Genomic DNA, 19,325 nt, shown 5'->3' on the forward strand with positions numbered 1-19,325 from the left:
AGTTACACCGGTTTAGCAGTTGCTGCTTGCAGAAGCATTTTTTTAAGTTTTGTTATTTTTGACAATAGCAGCATTTTTTGAATTTCTTCTGAAGCATACCAGCACCATTTTCCTTGTGCAAATTAAAAAACTAATCTGCCCTTGCCCTTCCTGTCCCATCCTCCCCCAAACAAACCCAACATCTGGCTTAAACATGTTGTTTAAATTCTTTCCAGAAAGAGACAGAGGGAAGGTGGGAAGGGAGTTTTCCTCCCATATACCTTTTTGGTAGTAGAGTTCACTGTCATTTCTGTTCTGGGCGGGGTGACGTGCCTGAGTAACATAAATACACCACAGATAGGAAGCAGTTGGCCTGTGGCCATGCAGCTGGATTATCCAGACATCCTTCACAGCTTTCAGTGCAACCCTTTATCCCCCTGCCTTGTTTTAAATAGCCAGAGGCCTCAGGGGCTGATGGGGCTATTGCCAGAGGAGATGGGGTGGGGGGTTCTGTTCCCCTGCCCCCAACACACCCCATCACAGAGGAGTCAGTGCTCTTCGGAAGGGGCATAGGAGGAATTAGGGCAAGATCAAGGATGCGGCAGGCTGTAAGCAAAGACCCAAATTAGCAGCCCCTGTAGTCTCAGAGCCAAGGGGTGGGGTATTTTTTAAAATCTCCAATAAATGAATACTTTTTGGAAGTAAGTTTATGGCACCAACATAAGTCACACAAACTTCCCTTTTTCGTGTTTACTTAATCCCCTCAAAGGAAGGGAGAACGGCAGACAGCTGCAACACAAAGTTAAAAAGCATGTTCTAACAAGAGGTGTGTAGAGTTTCAGTTATCCACCTTGGCCATTTCCTGTTGGGATGAACCCATCGTACACTAACAGAAGATCTGAGAAAGCTGTGTGTTTCATCCTGAAGAGTTACAAATCCTGGGGACCCTTAGTTTTTCTAGAATGAATGGGACATGGCAGGGGAAAGTTATTCTCAACTTGTTTGTATGTAACTAATCTAAACAAATGTTATCAAATGTTCCTAATCTCTATGATCTAAAGCAATATGGATTTGAATCATGAGATGAATGGATTAATGAAAGAAACCATGTGATTATTAAATTTAGTTTTCTTATTAATGAAATCTTTATCCTATCCCAACTAAGCTATTGTGGCTCATAAGCAAATGAGTATTGAACGCTTTATTTTCTCTCAGAGATTTTGTTAGCCACAAATAACTTTTTAAAAACCTGCTTATAAATTTCATGCATTTAATCCATTCATTGGGGCGCCTGGGTGGCTCAGTCGGTTGGGCGCCTGCTTTCAGCTCAGGTCATGATCTCAAGGTCCTGGGGTCAAGCCCTGCATCGGGCTCCCTGCTTATCTGGGAGTCTGCTTCTCTCCCTCCCTCTGCCCCTCCCCCTGCTCATGCTCGCTCTCTCTCTCTCTCTCTCACTTGCTCTCACTAAATAAATACAATATTAAAAAAAAATTAACCTTTTCATTCCACAGCCTACCACATATAAAACACTGCTGTAGGTTCTAGGGATGTAGCAGTGAACAAAAAAGGGCAAAGGCCTTGGTTCTATGGAGTTTACAATCTAGTTGGAAAAAGTGGTCAAACAAGTAGGGCAGATGTTGTTTCAGTAGCATGTAGAAAGATAAAGAAGGATGAGAAGATTTAAGAGGATTGGAGGGTACTACTTTATATGAAGTGGACAGAGAATCTTCTCTGATGAAATAACCCTGGGCAGAGACGTGGAGGAAATAAGGAAATGAGCTGAGTTAGTGTGGGGGGAGAAGGGTGGGGTGGGGGGTGGGGATAGCAAATGCAAAGGCCCTGAGGTCATAGTGTGCTTAATGTGGAGGACAGGGGCAATGGGACTAAAGTAGAATGAGCAAGGAGGAGAGTGATAAGGGCTTGAGTTTCATTTTTACTCAGTAACGTAGGAAGCTTACTGGATGTCTTATTTTAGTAGAGTATCGTAATCTGACTCATCTTTCTATTTTCTTAGAAAGTTGGGTGGGCGTGGAAGTAGGAAGGCCAGTTAGGAGGAGGTTGCAGTATTCTGAGAGGTGATGGCGACTGGGATCAGGGCAGTGTCGATGGAGGTGGTAGAAAGTGGATTCTGGCTATATTCCAAAGGGAGAACCAGTAGGATAAAAAAGTATTGACAATTAAGAGTTCAATCTGAAACATGTTGATTGAGATATGCCTACCAGACGCCCAAGGAGAGAAATCACATAGGTAGTTGATTTTACTGATCTGAAGTTCAGGGAAGAGGTCTGGGTAGACATGTGAATTTGGGCACTGTTAGCACCTACCTAGAAGAATTTTAAGTGGAGTTGTTGGCCCTGGCTTGGGTTATGGATGGTTTAGCCATAGTTAAAGGAGGAGAGGCAGAGAGTACTGGTACAGAGTCATAGGCATGCTAGTGGGCACAGATGCAAGGTCCCTTCTGACTTTGCCTATCTTCCCAGGGAAATTAAAGCAATCCATCCATCACCTGAGAGCAACAGGGTAGGTGGGCCCATGAAATCTTCTTGGGTACAGATTAGGGAAATGTGGCAGCTTGCTGGGGGGTACCTAGAAGCCCACTTGAGGTTAGGGACTTTAAAACTAGACCTTTGAACAAAGTCCTATTCAACAGCCTGGGTGGGGCATGGAGTTAAGGAGGTGGTAGAATTTCACCAGGGTTGGGGTTTCACCGAGCATTACAGTGAAGAAAGAGAGGGCAGCGTGTTACGTTTTTGTACAAAAGCGTGTCGTGATAGAATATGGAACTTGAGGACTGACTCAAGTGAGAACATGAAGGTTTGGGGGAAGGGCGTCAGAGCAATAGATGGTTGGTCCCAGTGGGGTGAAGACTTGCAGGAATGTGGAGGGAGTGAGCCACAAAGTTGGGAAGTGGCCGCTGGAGAGCACGCTGCTTAAAACTGAGGTTAAGGAGGTGGTGCAGATATTAGTAATGACAAGGTCATGGGTGTGACCTAGGCTGGGGTACCTAAGGTTGGGTGTAAGACAAGGGCATTGGGGAAGAGTTCCAGAAACTGAGAGGCCAAGGTATTATACGGAACTTCTCTGTGAATAAGGAAATTACCAAGAATCACAGCAGGGATCGTGGTGGAGAGATGGAGGGTCAGTGGGCCCGTCCGCCACTGTCTTCCAGGAATGAGGGAAGGGACGCGGCCCAGACGTCTGTAGAAGATTGAAGAGGAGGGTGGCAGCGGCGTGGTCAGACTTGGGAGCTTCAGAGAAACCGGGGCGCCCACCTGTAGCCTGCGGCAGAGGTGACTACCCTGCCCCACATCGAGCCCCAGCAAGGAGAGCTGCAGGAGAGAGAGAATGGCCTTGTGTCAGTGGGCCCCAGAAGCTCAGCCCCAGAGCACATTTCCATGTAGGTTCAGAAAGTGAAAGGAATGTCCGGGAGGTCCCTGGAGCAGTCAGAATCATTGAGACAGAAAGCAGAAGGGTGATTGCAGGGGCTGTGCAGAGGGGAGGACAGTGGGGGGTTTAAAAATGTCTAATGGGTATGGAGTTTCGGTCTGGGATATGAAAAAAGTCCTGGAGATGGATGGTGGTGAGAGTTGTAGAGCAGTGTCCGTGTATTAATGCCACAGAATTGTACAGTTAAAATGGTACATGTTATCGCATATATATTTTACCAGTTTTCAAAATGAAAGGACTGGTCTAAGGAAGGGACAAGGAAGTTAGAGGGAGCAGGGGGGTGGAGGGGTGTAGAAGTTGAGCCACAGGGAGTCATGGGAAATCTGGGTGAGTGTGGTGAGCAGGGGTGTAGGGCAGAGGGACTGTCTAAAGGGTCTCTGGTGGACTGGACATGGCAGTGGCTGGGCTCTGGCCTGCGTAGGGGGAAGGAGAGGTCTTCCCTGAGTCCCAAGGAAAGAGGGGGTTCTATGTTACTCTACATTTTTGTTTCTGTAGAATCTGGCACAGTGCCTGGCATGTAGAAGATGTGAATATGCTTTTGAATGAGTAAAAAATGAATTCTATCCAAAGAAAGAAAACAGCAAATGAGAATTTAAATGGCCTTGCTGAAAAACCCAAATATGTTTCCCCAAAAGTGATGAAGAATGACAAGAGCTAGAGTTGGTCTCTGGAGAAGAAAGAGGATTTTTGGCAAATGTGCAAAAGAAGTTATTGCGAAATTGAAGTTTAACTGGAAAAAAATAAAATCATAAACAGAAGGCTACACATGCGTAAAGGGTACTGGAACTGAAATCTTTTCCCACCTACATATGCGATTGCATGGTGAATTTGTGATTTGGAAGGAAATTATCCTGTTCTTGTGCTAAATCAGAAGATGATTAACTTTATAAAATGTTAAGCCTAGGTCATTCATTGCGAACTAAGTTTTAAGGGTTGAAATTGTAATATCCTCTTAAGTTCATAGGTTTGACTTTCCTAACTTAGGGATAACAAATTACGGCATTTAGCTCATTCATTTTGTTATTAATACTTATACCCAGAAACTAGAGAACGTTATGCCCGCATGCATCTTCAAAGACTCACAAACATCTTTAAATTTACTGGGTATCTTTTTAAAAATGACCTTTTGCAAGTGTTTTTTGGGGTTTTTTCCCCTCCCAATTTGAGAAGGGTCACTTTTTTTTTTTTTTAAGATTTTATTGATTTATTTGACAGAGAGAGACACAGCTAGAGAGGGAACACAAGCAGGGGGAGTGGGAGAGGGAGAAGGAGGCTCCCTGCGGAGCAGGGAGCCCAATGCAGGGCTCAATCCCAGGACCCTGGGATCATGACCTGAGCCGAAGGCAGACGGTTAATGACTGAGCCACCCAGACACCCCAAGAAGGGTCACCTTTTAAGGTTGCCGCCAGACCTAGATTTTCTTTTGATGACTCCAGAAAAGTGCCAGCCAGTGGTCATCTTGAATTGTGAAACGTGTCCTGCAGCTACCAGACCATTGTCATGCCCCCTTCTTCTTGTTGTTGTTGTTCTAGTGACAGCTATATTGTGCGTGTCAAGGCCGTGGTTATGACCAGAGATGACTCCAGCGGGGGATGGTTCCCACAGGAAGGAGGCGGGATCAGTCGCGTGGGGGTCTGTAAGGTCATGCACCCCGAAGGCAATGGACGCAGCGGCTTTCTCATCCATGGTGAACGACAGAAAGACAAACTGGTAATGGCAGACATGCAACCCACGGGTTAAATCAGCAACGCCCGATTTCTTTATTGTTTAATCATAAGCCCTCTTCTCATAGGTTGGGTTATGGTTGTTGTTTTTCCCTCCCCTTCTTTCTCTGACTTCAAACTGTTATGAAAACTTAAGAAGTTAAAACTTGGGAGCTGATGCCAAATGCAACACGTAACCCTGGCTTCCCAGCGAAGGCACTTTTTACCACACACCATATACCACAGGTGCTTAGAAGTCGTGTATTTGGCTCTCTTGTTGGTGGCTTTGATTAACTAAGCTGTCTTTCTGTCACTGTAACAAGATACTCAAAACAAAAGTATGTGCTTTGTTATGAATCACACGGTAGTGAGCTTTGAAGTCGGGGTTTTTAAAAATGTAGGGTTTGTTTGTGGAGCATGCTATCAAGGTTTGGATGGTAAAAGGTCAAATGCGAAGGCAGAATGTCACCTGACGTGTGGTTACTTGTAAATACTGTTTATCTAAAAGATACTGTAGCTTTTGTTTCAGACGCTAATGAATAAAACGTGTTTGGAAAAAGTGGCATCCCACGTCTATAATAATTCTGCATGCTTATTAAATATGTACTTTGGAAAGTGATCATTATTCTTTTACGAGTGGAGCATTGGTAGTTCGTACCATATGGTTCCATGAAGGAACTTGGATGTCCAGTTCTGAGTTAGGAACGAATCTATGATATGAAGAAAAATTGAATGTTCCAACCTATTTTTAATTGGTGGCCTTGAACCTGGAAGAACATCGCTCCTATCTGTCCATGGACTCAAAAGCCAACTGTTGCTTCAAAATGTGCAGGATCATATTGAATCTCAACAGAGAAAATATAAAGACACCACAGGAAATGTCAGTGTTACATTTGAGACCCTTAACAGCGAGTGTGTCACATGTTGAGTTTTATGAGTTAAATGTACAAATTTAATCTTCTTTTGCAACCACTTCTTACTGTTTAAAAAAGTTACCAAACAGATAAGACAGAACAATTTGTAAATGTTATATATAGATTAACAGAAATGCTATTTTCACACTTGATTCATTTCCCAAAAATGCAATGAATGAAAGTTTAAAGGGAGAGAACATAGCTCATTTTAAGAAGGGTGTCCATTCAGGAAATTCCCTATGTATTAGTCAAATAATCAAAACATTCTTATTTACAAGATAATCACAACAAAGGCAATGTAACCACGCTACCAATAAAAAGTAAAATAACTACCATTCAGCTAATGCCTACCGTGTGCTAAATACAATGCTAGCCCTTTAGTTAGGTCACATCACTGTGTCCTTACAGTAGCCTATGTAATTATAACTGAAAAAATGAAGATTCAGAAAGACTCCTTGTTGTCAGTGATCCATCTTGAGGGCCTGGAACCAGTATTTGAAACCCTGTCACTCTGACCCTAAAACTGAGCCAAAGTCACATGTGTGCAACTGCTGTTAGCCCTTTGGTGTAGTTTTTTCCCCCGTGTGCATATTTTTATTTTTACATAGCTCTGACCAGAGCTTGTCAACAATTTTGTATCTCATGTGCTTTGCCTTAACATTCTCATAAGAAATTTTCCACATTGCTGGTACCAGGTTGATGTAACATTGCTTATTTGATGATCTCTTTAGGGCTATTATAAATATTAAGGGTCCTTTCTCCCCCCTCCCCCACCTCATATGACCTACCTTCATTTTTTCCACATTTACTGTTTTCTTGGAATAATTTAGGCGGTCCAATTTTTATGACTTTGGATTCTTGTACAAAGAACTGCTACCAGTGTGTATGAGAATTTCCTTTAACACCTGGGAGGTTCATATATTTTAAGTCTCTTCCAATTTGACAGAGTAACAGTGGTATCATGTTATTGAGTACTAATGGCATCAGTGTTCTTCTGTTTGTTAAACAGCTGTAACTGTGAATTATCTGTCAGTGTTCTTTGCTTATTTATCTATTGGGGGCCTTATTTTTCTCCTTGCCATGCGTGCCCTCTTATATAAGAACGATATTGATCTTCATCTGCCTTATTTACTGCAAATACCCTTAAAATTTGTTGCTTACCTTTTTGTTTTAGTGTTCTTTTTCTAGCAAAACTTTTGATAGAATTTTTTTTCACTTGTTCCCTTTTTGTTTTTATTATTACTTTTGTGTTAGCAAATTATCTTGCCTGAGCAGTTAAATCTTTTTAGATCTCTTTTTTCTTGGTATTTTCATGGTTTGTCATAGACTATGTCAACCTAACATTGCCTTTAGATTGTCTCATCCAGCCCCTTCATTTTAGAAATGTATTTATAAACTTGTCTCTTACCACTGACTTATACATAATAATTGTAAACTTTTACCATTTTGGTAAACTTTTACCATTTGGTCAGGACCCTTTTTTATGTAAATAACCTCAGTTAAATTCCTGCAACATTCTGAAGGAGGAAGATACTTTTGCCTCCACTTTGCAGTGGGAAAACTCAGTGCTCCAAGAAGTGATCCATTTCCTCGATCTAGGCACGTGATCATTAGCAGAGCCAGCCTTGGAAACCATTTCATTGTGAGGCCAAAACCTGGTCCCCTCACACTAACCGCAAGGTAATAGGGCAGTCCTGGTTGTGGACCAGCTTCTGTTATTTGTTGCTATTGCACAAGGATTGTGTGCCTTGTCCCCTCATCATGTTCCCCTGCCCCCGTCATGTTTCTCAGTCACTCAGTTTCTCTTCCTGCCCCCTCTATATTCTGTGACTCTGCATTTCTAGACTTTTATATGCCCTCGAACTGAAATCACATACCCAGTTGTGTTTCTCCGTCTCTCCATCCCTCATACTCTGGGATATTCTGGACTCTTCAGATGTGGAGAGTGGTGACTCCTCTTTTGGCCTCTAAGCTTCCATAACACAGCACTTTTGCCCCAGTGGAGGGTATGAACCCATGTGGGAGCCTGCAGCTAGGGTAGGTTGTTGAAGGACCCACTCTAAATGGTGGAATGGTGAGGAGAGGGTGGAGATCATTTTTGTTGGATAGTATCAGAGTTGCTAGTATTCCAACTAGGACAAGAAATGCTTTTTCTGATAGAAACAGTGTTATCACTAGTTTTTCTAATGTAGTGCAGTTCTAGAATTTAACACATTGGTTCTTGTTATTTGAATTATATGTTGAAGCCTGGGAACAGAGCTACCATTGTTTCTGTGGGGAAAGTCTGTTCCAGACATCCATTCAGAAATCGTTATTTGGGTAATTTTTTTTTTAAGTTGGGGACAGTTAAGTTTTCTTGAGAAATTATATGTAAATGTAAAATGTCTGAGTTGAATCATTTTAGATAAACTAGAGAAGTTTACTCCTTAAATCCCATGAGAAACCACCTATAAAGATGAACCCCATACTCTGAAAGGCTGGTCATTCCATTTGTTGTACATGTGCAGGTCTGTGAGCATACATACACACGTGGTGGGAGTTCCAGCTGCTGAAGCTCTTTGAACAGCAATTTGGCAGGATGTTCATTTTAAGTGTACATACTTTTTAACCTGGCAGTTTCATATTTAAACCCCATCCTATAGTGATAAACTTGCACGCAAAGATTTAAGGAAAGCAATGGTTCTCAGACATTTTTGGTGTCAGGATCCCTCCACACTCTTAAAAATGAGGACCCCAAAAGGCTTTTGTTTTATGAGTTATAGCTACTTATTTTTTACCGTATTAGAAATTAAAACTGAAATTTAAAAAACTATTTATGACAAGTTACTATATAACTATTTTCCAAAATAAAAATAATTAGAGAAAAGAGTAGCATTGCTTTATATTTTTGCGAATCTCTGGCTTAATAGAACATAGCTGGATTCTAATATCTACTCCTGCTTTCAAGCTGTTGCTGTTTGTTGCTTAGGTTGAAGTGTATGAGGAAAATCCAGCTTCACACAGATAAGTAGTTCAGAAAGGGAGAAAAATATCAGTAGCCTTTTCAGGTAATTGTAAATGTACTTGAATACCCCAGTAAAACTCAGCTTATAGTAGTTTCTGAAATGTGCGATCCGAATCCACATTAATGAACTTTTCATAACCTGTTACATTAAAATCTACTGCTTTATCTTTCACTTTGAGTGGACCTTTTACTCGTTCCTGATTTTTTAACATCATGTCATTTGAAAAATAATGGTTTACTGAGTTCAGCGGATCTTCCAAATGTTGATGCATTTAATTTTGCAGTACCAAAAAATCACATTTCTTAACATCAATCCTAACATGATTAGAAAAGTTGTTAAGTATTGGGAAGCTGTCCAAAATTCTGATTTCACTGGAAAGTTCAGATTTTATTATTGGCAACAAATACCTCCAGTTGTTTTCCTTGAAGTGACAGGCTTGCTGTGTCCATTTTCAAGAAAATATCTGCCAAATCCTGGGTCTGAATAACCATCATTCATCTGTCGGTTCTTTCAAGTAAACCTGGTGATCCCTGGAAAAGGCAGTTCGTTCAAGTCACAACTAAAGCTTTTCCTTGAGACGGTCATCATTCATCCATATGCAGGAGAAGTGAACAGGCTGCTAGCCGTGCCCCTTGCCTTCCATCTGAGCGTTTGTGCAAAGCCCACTTTTCTTCATATACTTCAGCCAGAGCAACGGATTACAGCAGCTTGAAGGCAGAAGCAGATCTGAGAGTCCAATTATGTGCGCTTCTCATTTCACCACACAGGATAAAAGCTGTGTGTTCAAGGGTCAAGACTTAATACTTGTTAACTGCTTCATCAAGGACAATCCGACATAAAACTGGCCTTTTCCACTTGGCCCACGTGGCAGTGATGAGTCCAGTGATTTGCATCGAGTTTGGTGCTGTCGCTTGCCTCCATGCATGGCACACAGCACCCAGGTTTTACTCACTGTGCCTTTGGCACCCTCACCAGAAATGGCAAAAACTGTGTTACTATGTGAAATAGTTTTTTTTTTAAGATTTTATTTATTAATTCGAGAGAGAGCATGAGTGAGAGGGGAGGGACAAAGAGAGGGGGAGAAGCAGACTCCCCACTGAGCTGAGAGCCGGTCTCAGGACTTGATCCCAGGGCCCTGGGATCATGACCTGAGCCGAAAGCAGCTGCCTAACTGACTGAGCCACCCAGGCGCCCCTATGTGAAAATAGTTTTGCCATCCTGGACCCTCTGAAGTGAGGAGGGGGTAGAGAGGGAGGGCTCCCAAGAGCTCGCAGAACAAAATTTGAGAACATGTATAAAGATGTTCATTCCAGCACTATTGCTAAAAGCGACTGATTAAAAATAACCTGGGGGCGCCTGGGTGGCTCAGTCGTTAATCATCTGCCTTCGGCTCAGGTCATGATCCCAGGGTCCTGGGATCGAGTCCCACATCGGGCTCCTTGCTCAGTGAGGAGCCTGCTTCTCCCTCTCCCACTCCCCTTGCTTGTGTTCCCTCTCTCGCTGTGTGTGTCTCTCTCTGTCAAATAAATAAATAAAATCTTTAAAAAGAAAAGAAAAGAAATAACCTGAATGCCCATTAGTGTGGAAAATGGCTGAGTAATCCTAACGTATCCCTACTGAGCCATGGAACAGAACTTCTTTCCTGTATCTATCTCTAAGACATGTTCTCAAGGAAAATAAAAGGCAAGTTGCAGAGCCAGTTATAGGTGTGGCCACATTTAAAAACACTCACACACAAGCTTAGGTGCATATATAAAGAAGCCACAGGAAGGGACCTGGCGCTGTGTCCCCCATCCTGACAGTGGCTGACTCTGGAAGTGGAGAAGCATTGAGGGTGGGGAAGGAGAGAGGAGCCAGAATGGCGCCTTCGTGTATTTGTGTAGATGACTTAAATCTTTGACAATATGTATTTCTTGTGTAGATTCTTTTAAAGCTTCCAACGACAATATTTAATCACCTTTTTTTCCCCATGCATCTCATTTAAAAAGATAACCTTTTTAAAGGCTTTCTCAAGTTTTAAGTTAATACCAAACTTCACTAGAGGGTTTACACCTGTGAGGTTGAAAACACCTGAACTTTTTCATTTTTGTCATTAAACTTAGATATGTAATGATGTTATTTTGCTTATCGGGACATAAAGTGATGGTACCTGATCCCCTTCCCCTCACTTATTTTAGGTGACTGAACTTTTCTAGGAATTTTATAACTTCTCTAAGAAAATTTGCCGCTGGAGGATCTTAAACTTGGAAAACATTGACCAAAGACTAATTTTTTTTTTACCCTGAAAACATGGAGGGGGCGCCTGACTGGTTCAATCTGTAGAGCATAAAACTCTTGATCTCAGGGTCATGAGTTTTACCACGTTGGGGTAGAGTTTGCTTTAAAAAAAATACGGAGAAACTGGAAGTCTTTGTTTTTACAAAAAAGTTTATTTTGAGACTTTGAATTGAGACTATTAAATTCTAAAATAGATAACATTTGTTGGTTAAAGCCTTGGTTATTTGGATTTCCCCAATTTGGAATGGGGCTGGGCTGACATTTAATCATTGCACTATTCTTAGAGAAAAATGGCCATAATAAGCAATTTAACCATAAATAGAACTGTGTGAGGGGACCGTTGTCTTCTTTCAATACAATGGGATAAAGTGAACTGCTGGGGACCTCCATTTGATATACCAATGTGACTATTATACTCATATTTATTAAGTCAGAGACCATTTATTAGGCAGCACTTAATTTCTGTTTGCTTAGATGTACTCTTGAAACTTGTATGCATTTAAAGTTATTCTGTAATTTGAATTTATACTAATTTAGGCAGGGCTTTACTCTTGCCCTTCGCTTAGTCTAAAATTAATAAGATCTTATTTTGTTAAATGTGGAGCTTTGCCAGAACAAGATCGAAGCTATTAAACTTAGCAAAATCATCTTGGTGTACCTGATGAGGCCGTAGGAATAAATATTTTCGCTATTTTGGAGTTTTTTATGAATAAAGAATGACGTTTACATTCACATGATTGGCAGTGCTTCTTTGATTGTATAATCTTAAACCCTGGTATCTTTATCAGCAACAGCACTGTGCTGGACATGCAGTTATTTTGTAATACATCTTGATCTTCTGCAGCTTGGTTAGGGGCACAAGGCTAATGCACATGAAACTGTTAGAAAATCTGTGAAATCAAGTACCAAATTGTGAAAGTCACAGGAAGAACTGGAGTAAATAAAAGAGTAAAATGTGATGGTGGGAATATCCTGGGAAATGAGTGTGACCTTGTTAAGTTTCTAGTTCAGTGTTTTTCAAGCATGTTGGTGTCTGTGTTATTTCCATTTTAAAGATAAAATGATCAAGGGTCTGTAACAGCTCCAAGTCACAGCTTAGTAAAAGGCATTTCTGGGCCTAGATCACCAGAAACTTGGAGATTGTTTGAATAATTCAGATAGAAGTTTAATAGATCATGGTGGGAGCAACTGAAATGAGGTTGATCTAGAAGATGTTGAAGTAAAAATGAAGTGGACCTGATGGTCAATAATACAGGAGATAGGGAAAGCAGAAGAGACAGAGACAACCACAGAGATTTTGAGCTGGAGAACGTGAACAGGGAAGGGTCAGCATTGCTAGATACGGGAAGTTGGCAGAAAGTTCAGAACAGGTTAGTTAATTTTTTCAACATGTTGCATGTGAGGTCACTGGGAAACACCCATCAGGACAGAGGAGGGAAGATTGAGAGCCATTAAAACAAAGGCCCTGACATAGAAGCAGTAAATCTGAAACAGAGCAAGAGCCCCAAGACCTGGGCCCTCAGCATAGTAACCAACCTCCCCCCACCCCCGCCCTGCCCCAGTGAGGGGTGGGAGGAATTAAAATGACTGAGAACCAAGATGGTTAGAAAGTACAATGAGGATCACCAAAGGTGAACAGGGCGGGGTCAACAAAGAGCAGATGGTCCACAAGGAAAGCAAAGGCTTCTTTCAAAATGGAGAGACTCACAGATAGGAGAAGGCAGGGATGGAAGGTTTTCATTAGTTGCCAGCAATGATGGATGGTTCCTAGTTGGATTTTTGGTAACCAGACACCATCACGACTCCTTCACGAGTAACCAGCCTGTGTGTTTCAATCCTTCAGGTGGTATTGGAATGCTATGTAAGAAAGGACTTGGTCTACACCAAAGCCAACCCAACCTTTCATCATTGGAAGGTCGACAATAGGAAATTTGGACTTACTTTCCAAAGCCCTGCTGATGCTCGAGCCTTTGACAGGGGAGTGAGGAAAGCAATCGAAGACCTTATAGAAGGTACCAAATTTTGTCATTGCATTCTTAGGTGGACAATGGGAATGTTCCGAGGTCTTTTTTATTCCAGTTGTCTGCCATCCTATATTTATGGTTTACTGGGGGGAGGCCTGGGGGTTAGGTCAGTATATGCCAAAACTTCAGGAACAGCCACCGAGAACAATTTCCAAGTGACAGTGCAGGGGAGAAGGAGATGGGTTTCAGAGTAAAGGGTGATCCCAGTTGATTTTTAGGCTCTGTTCCAAAAAGGTAAGTTCTGGACTTCCATGTCAGTGACTTTTTGACAAATTTCACCTTCCCCTGACTATTGAAATGGCTTTGGTCTGATCCGTGTCGGCTCAGAAAGGCAGAGTGGATTCTAATGGACCCAGAAGGTGTCAGGCCTTCCCACTGCCTTTCTGTAATGCAAGCCCAGGGTATTTGTCTGCTTTGAAAAGGAAGGGGATTTGTGACTCCTGGAGCCCTGGTTCGGGTTAGGCCTCAAGTCTGTGGGAGGGTGCGTAGTAGACATTGTATTGCATGTGATTGTGGCCTGGAAGGCTCTTGCGCAGTCACTTCTCATGGGCTTTTCTAGAGTCCACACATGCAAACGCATAAGTTCTTGACTTCAACGCATTCAGTTATTCATTCAGAGTTAAAGGTGCCATGGCCCGGGCCCTGTGAGGAAAGAAAGACTCAAGCAAGGCATGTGAAAGCCCAATTCAGAATTTGGGGAGATTAATTACAAAAGAACGTGGGCTGCATTTGTTTAAGAATTAAAGTGTTCTGAAGTCATATTCTTCTTTGTGGATTTGGGGGGAGAGCAAAAAGCAAATCTTACAGAGAAAACTCGCTCAACGTCAGTAGTAAGACAATTCTAGCTAGATCATGAGTCTGTTCACCCCAACCATGTGATGGCCAAAAAGGTAGTAAACACCAGTGTTCACATTATGGGTCTGACATAAAGTGGCAGATGTTTAGAATGTTATTAAACATAGCTTCTAAATGTTTACAGAGAAAATAGCTCCTGTATTATTGATAGACTTGTGCAGTATGTCCACGTATTCACTGAAGCTACACACAAATTTGACTCTCTTACTTGTAATTTTTTTCTCTGTATATACTCTACCTGGCTGTTTTCTGTCAAATTTTCCTCAAACATCAATTGACTAGAAAAATTAAAACTAGTAGAGGAAACTCCTGAAAGATCAGTAGTAACTGAGCAGAGGACTTCTTTTTTCTCCTATAATTCCTCATTAGAAATTTAAATAGTTCTCATTTCTTTCTGAGCAGTTCTTTTAATTTCAGTTTTATGAAATAGCAAAATGTTTTCTAAATGCACATTTTTAAAGACCTAACCAGGGAAGGAGATAAAGAAGAAATTTTCCTGTTGATATACTTATCACATATGCAGATTTAAGTATGTTTTTCCTTTTGGCCATTAACAGTGTCCATTAAGTTGGTCCACACAGTATCAGGTACTGTTAGGGGAAAAGGAAGATGTTTTGTGGATTTGCATACCAGAATGAAGAAAGGATGAACACGTAAATAAATCAAACCCAAAACACCCAAATCATTCCATGATGGAATAAACTGGGTTTTCAGGCACGAGCCCAAATTTTGGCCTGCAGAAACCGAAAACTCACTGGTGCCCCAACATTGCAAGAGAAAACCTCTTTGCATGGGTGTCTGCTTGGAATGCAGCTCCCCCAGGCTGGGTTTTTGAGTCCAGTGTCTACATTTCAGAACAAGAGGTGACCCTACAAGCTATTTAGTCAAGCCCTCTTGTTGGCAGATGAAAAGACCAGAAAGTAAGTCCTGTTTACATGGAGATTGTGGCGGGTCTTCCCTGGGGCACCACTGGCAGAGGCTGGTCGTGGTATGCATGCTTCCAAGCAGTGGGCAGGGCCCCCTGTCCCCTCTGAGGTGGCTCTCTGGGTGCTTGTTCTCTAGTGGGCAGGCCAGAAGTTTGAGGGATTGAGAACAACAGTAGGTAGATTTACTTTAGGGAACATCCTAGCTAGAGTCAATTAAAGAGGAGTAAATTAAAAACATTTAATTCCCAGGTTACATATTTCTACTGATAACTCACATTCAAAAGGAATGGAATGTGGTTTTATTAAAATATGTTTTTTAAATGATTGGCTTTGACGTATCATCTTTGGAAATGCGTCTTACTACATTTTTTTATCTTTTTAGGCTCAACCACTTCATCTTCCACCATCCATAATGAAGCTGAGCTTGGCGATGATGACGTTTTTACAGTAAGTTCCCTTTGCCCTTTGCTTTCCAGATGGTGAATAATTGGAGAGAGGTTCTGTTTAAGGGTGTGAGAGACACTCCGCAGTTTGTCATTTGCTGTCACTGTTGGGATGCCATGAGAGAGAGCTCTGTCTTGTCACAACTTTTGCTCTACTGGGTCTGCCCATGTTGCCATGGTATCATTCACCACAGGGCGCAACTGCGTCCGCTCTCCCCGATATGTCCAAGGTTCTCTCATACATCTTCCCTCAGATCCAGGGTGACCAACTATCTGGCTTGCCTGGGACTGTCCTAATTTTAACACCAAGAGTCACTAGTCTGCAAAGTCTGCAAGACACGTCAAGCCAGGGCAAACTGGGACACCTGGTCACCCAACTCAGAGTCTTCTGCTAACCCCTCCCTGGCATCCAGGTGGGGGTGGGGAGCCAGAATAGCCTTTCTGACGAGTAATTAAACATCTGATAAGAAAGGCTTGAAAGCTGATTGGAGGTGAGGCCCACGTATGGGAAGGCAGGAAAGGGCTTGGATAGTTCGACACAGCTTGAGTTAATGGGATATAACTGGAGACCAAATGATTTCTCAGCTAGCTTCTTCATTGAAGTCCTTTGCTTCTAGAAGTTAATTAACTAATAGTCCATTGCAAGGCCTGTGGTGTGCTAGGGCAGCATTTTCAAACTCTTGGCCTTGACCCACAGTAAGAAATACATTTACATTGTAACCTACGACACACACACATCCTTAGACACCTGAAACCAGATCTTAACTTCATGTTCTGCACTCTGATTTTTTTTCTCTTCCGTTTCATTTTCTTCCACTTTTTATTATGAGACTTTTAAAGCACCACAGGAAAATTGAAAGAACACAGTGAAAACCTAGATTCAGCAGTTGAAACATTTTTCCCCATTTGCTTTATCTGTGCATGTGTGAATGTGCGCACATGTGGTTTTGGTTTTGGTTTTGGTTTTTGCCAATCCAGTTGAAAGTAAGTCACCTCAGTGCTTTAATTCTTTTAATACTTCAGCATGCATCTCTTAGAAATAAGGTGTTCTCTTACAAAGCACAACATCATTACTATACCTAGGAAAATTAATAGGAATTTTGTAATAATCATCTAATAGTTCTCCACTAGTTTCTGACCTATCCCAAGAGTATCTTTCGTAAGCTGTTTTTATTTCATATTTTTAAATATTGGTTGCAGCCCTTTAAACGTATTTTCCCAGTGCACTCACCATGGAACCAGTGATTTGAAAAACGCTACTTTGGGAAGACAGAGGTGTGTAAACCATACCTCAAGCTGTCACAGAGAAAGCAGGACAGTTTGGATTGACCTGTGGAAGGCTTGGGGAAGGGCACTGACTGTAAAGTATTCTAGTCCAGGGTACTCTACAGGGAGGGGTCTGGGGGTCAGAGAAGACCTCTAGGAGGTGAGGCTGACCTGTTCCTCAGTGGCCTTTGAACCCCGCTCAGGAAGGGGCTTCAAAGCTGGGCAGCACAGGGCAAAGGCAGAAGCAGGGATGTGCGTGGCGAGTCGCCCAAGGGCTGCGGATCCTAACCTGATGTGAACAGAGCGTGCGTAGGGGTGTCAGGAAATGAATTCAGTTGGCTCTCCATTGAGCGGCTGGTGTGATGTGGCTCTTGAACAGGCTTCCTATAGTGCTCCGAGCAGATCCTCTCAACAGTTGGCATGTTGCTTACATCTGTTCCTTTGTCACGTTTTTCAAGAGACAAACACCAGCAGGCGGGTTAAAAGGTGGCTTCCTGTGCCCCAGAGCAAAACTGTCATCCACAGCTGCTTCCCAGCTACCTGCCAGAAGTGACTTACAGAATCGTGAGAGGGCAAGAGGGAAAGGGGTGATGGAAGCCAGCATCCCTCCTGGTTTTGTCCTTTAATCCACAGGGGCTCGGCTTGCTGCTCTAGGGTAGCGCCGAATGCCTGAAAGGAAGTGTGGAAATGGCAGGGCTCTTTCCAGACACTCAGTGGAACTCCCCAGAGAAGGAGCTCCCCTTAATTGTGTTCCAGGCAGGCCCTGATGTCTGTTTGCCTTCATTCCATTTGTTTACAAACAAGGGCCTATTAATAATAGCACCTCCCTTCCCCAGGGAAGGCCTCATCATTAGGCCGTCAAAGGACCGTTAGGTCCTCATACCACGTAAGTAGGACGTTAAGGCCGGGGAGGGTCATCAGGGCCAGGTAAGTGAGGCATCCGAAAGCTGGAGCCCGGGAAGGGAGCAGCTGCATTGATCCCTCTATAGTCTATAGCTTCCCAAAGCTTGTGGTATTCTAAAACTTTTATTGATAGGACAGATATTTAGAACTTGGAACTCATTTATTATAGGTAGAGTATAAATGGCAAGAAGACCTTCTAAAACCACCTTATGGATGGACTAGAATTATGAGGGTTTTCTGGGAGAACAGAACCAGGAGTATATCTTTGCCAGTAGAGCCAGGGGCTTCCCTCTGCTTCAGGGGATTCCTTGGAGCTAGAAAGAACACAGGACATTGCAGACAGTATGTTGATGCATGTATGTTGGGAAATAAAGTGGAGGACGAGACACGCCAACTCCCCCTAGCGCCGTTGGGCGCTCACCAAGCGTGGGCTGTCCCTGCTCACACTTTCCCAGCTCTCCTGCTTATCCCCAAACCAGCTTGTCCTCCTGACTCCTCAGGATTGTGAAACCGTGCTGTAATTCCTTAGAGGAAAATTGGTGTCCTGCTTGGCATGTGCACGAGTGCATGCGCACGTGCGTACATGCACACACACACCCCGTGGCCACTTGCCAACGCCGTTGCCCCCTCAGTGTTCCCGTGCCTCTGCATTCCCTTCCACTGCCACCAGCAGAGACTCCCAATGAGCAACTGTTCTGATTTTCTGAGTTTGGACTCTTGATTCATTCGTGTGTCCTGATATTTCTCCCTCCTGTCAGTTACAATTGTTTTGTCTCCTTTAAAATTCCAGAGCACTCTGTTGATGATTTCTGTCTTGCCATTTGAAACCCTGCCCTTTTTCCGTTTTTAAATTTTTTATTTGCTGAATGAATGAATCTTTAATTAGAAGCAGGACATTCACCACTATAGTTTCCGCAACCCTATAAAGCTTTGCTCTAAAGGTGCTCAATAAACGGGTGGTCTGAACCCCAGACACAGTGTGTAAGAATCATAGGTTTGCATATTTTATTCATTTGCCGTACTGTTATCCTGGGGGGCCATGCAAGGTTGGGTGATTTTGAGGGATGCTTGGTAGCTTTGTGTCCTGTTTTTCTAGCTGTGTTTTCTGCTGAGTCTACAAACGGGAGCTGAGCTCCTAGCATTGTCGCTCACTGGAAGCTTTTGACTGCTCCTGCGGCTTCTTGCCCTTCTGTTAACTCTCTCCCCCTTGCAACACAGTCTCATCCCGGCCCCCTCTGCTCATGGGGACCTCAGTTATGGTGACTGGTGCAGGTGAACACAAATACCTACATGGCAAGGCTGTGTCTGGCATTAAATATGCAGATATGAGGCCTGAGCCATTTGGTAAAATTTGGAAGGTGACTAATGCAAAAAATACAAAGCAACGACAAGAAAGGTTAGCGTTCTGTTTAACAGGAGTTTTTTTGGCATTGCTAAGAGTTGGCGCACTTGTTGATGCCTCTGACAGCTTTTAGTTTCTTTCATTTCAGGGCTCGGGAGACTTGAAAGGGACAGAATGGAAAGACCCTCAAGTCTGTTCCCTCTGTTGTGCTTTTGTCTTGCAGAGAAGACATGTGCTTTGG

General features: G+C 42.7%; 1 protein-coding gene across 1 annotated transcript in view; it reads left to right on the forward strand.

Annotated features, from left to right (window-relative positions):
- Window positions 1-19,325, forward strand: part of SPRED2 (sprouty related EVH1 domain containing 2) — a 114,610-nt gene that overhangs the window by 79,349 nt on the left and 15,936 nt on the right. The window contains exons 2-4 of the mRNA XM_028093864.2: window positions 4,959-5,136; window positions 13,169-13,337; window positions 15,513-15,577. Of these exons, the coding sequence (XP_027949665.1) occupies window positions 4,959-5,136; window positions 13,169-13,337; window positions 15,513-15,577 (412 nt within the window). The remainder of the gene's footprint in view (window positions 1-4,958; window positions 5,137-13,168; window positions 13,338-15,512; window positions 15,578-19,325) is intronic.

This window comes from Eumetopias jubatus, unplaced genomic scaffold (assembly GCF_037043125.1).
Source record: "Eumetopias jubatus isolate StellerSeaLion01/CBP00866 unplaced genomic scaffold, mEumJub1_p1.0 scaffold_9, whole genome shotgun sequence".
Lineage (NCBI taxonomy): Eukaryota > Metazoa > Chordata > Mammalia > Carnivora > Otariidae > Eumetopias > Eumetopias jubatus.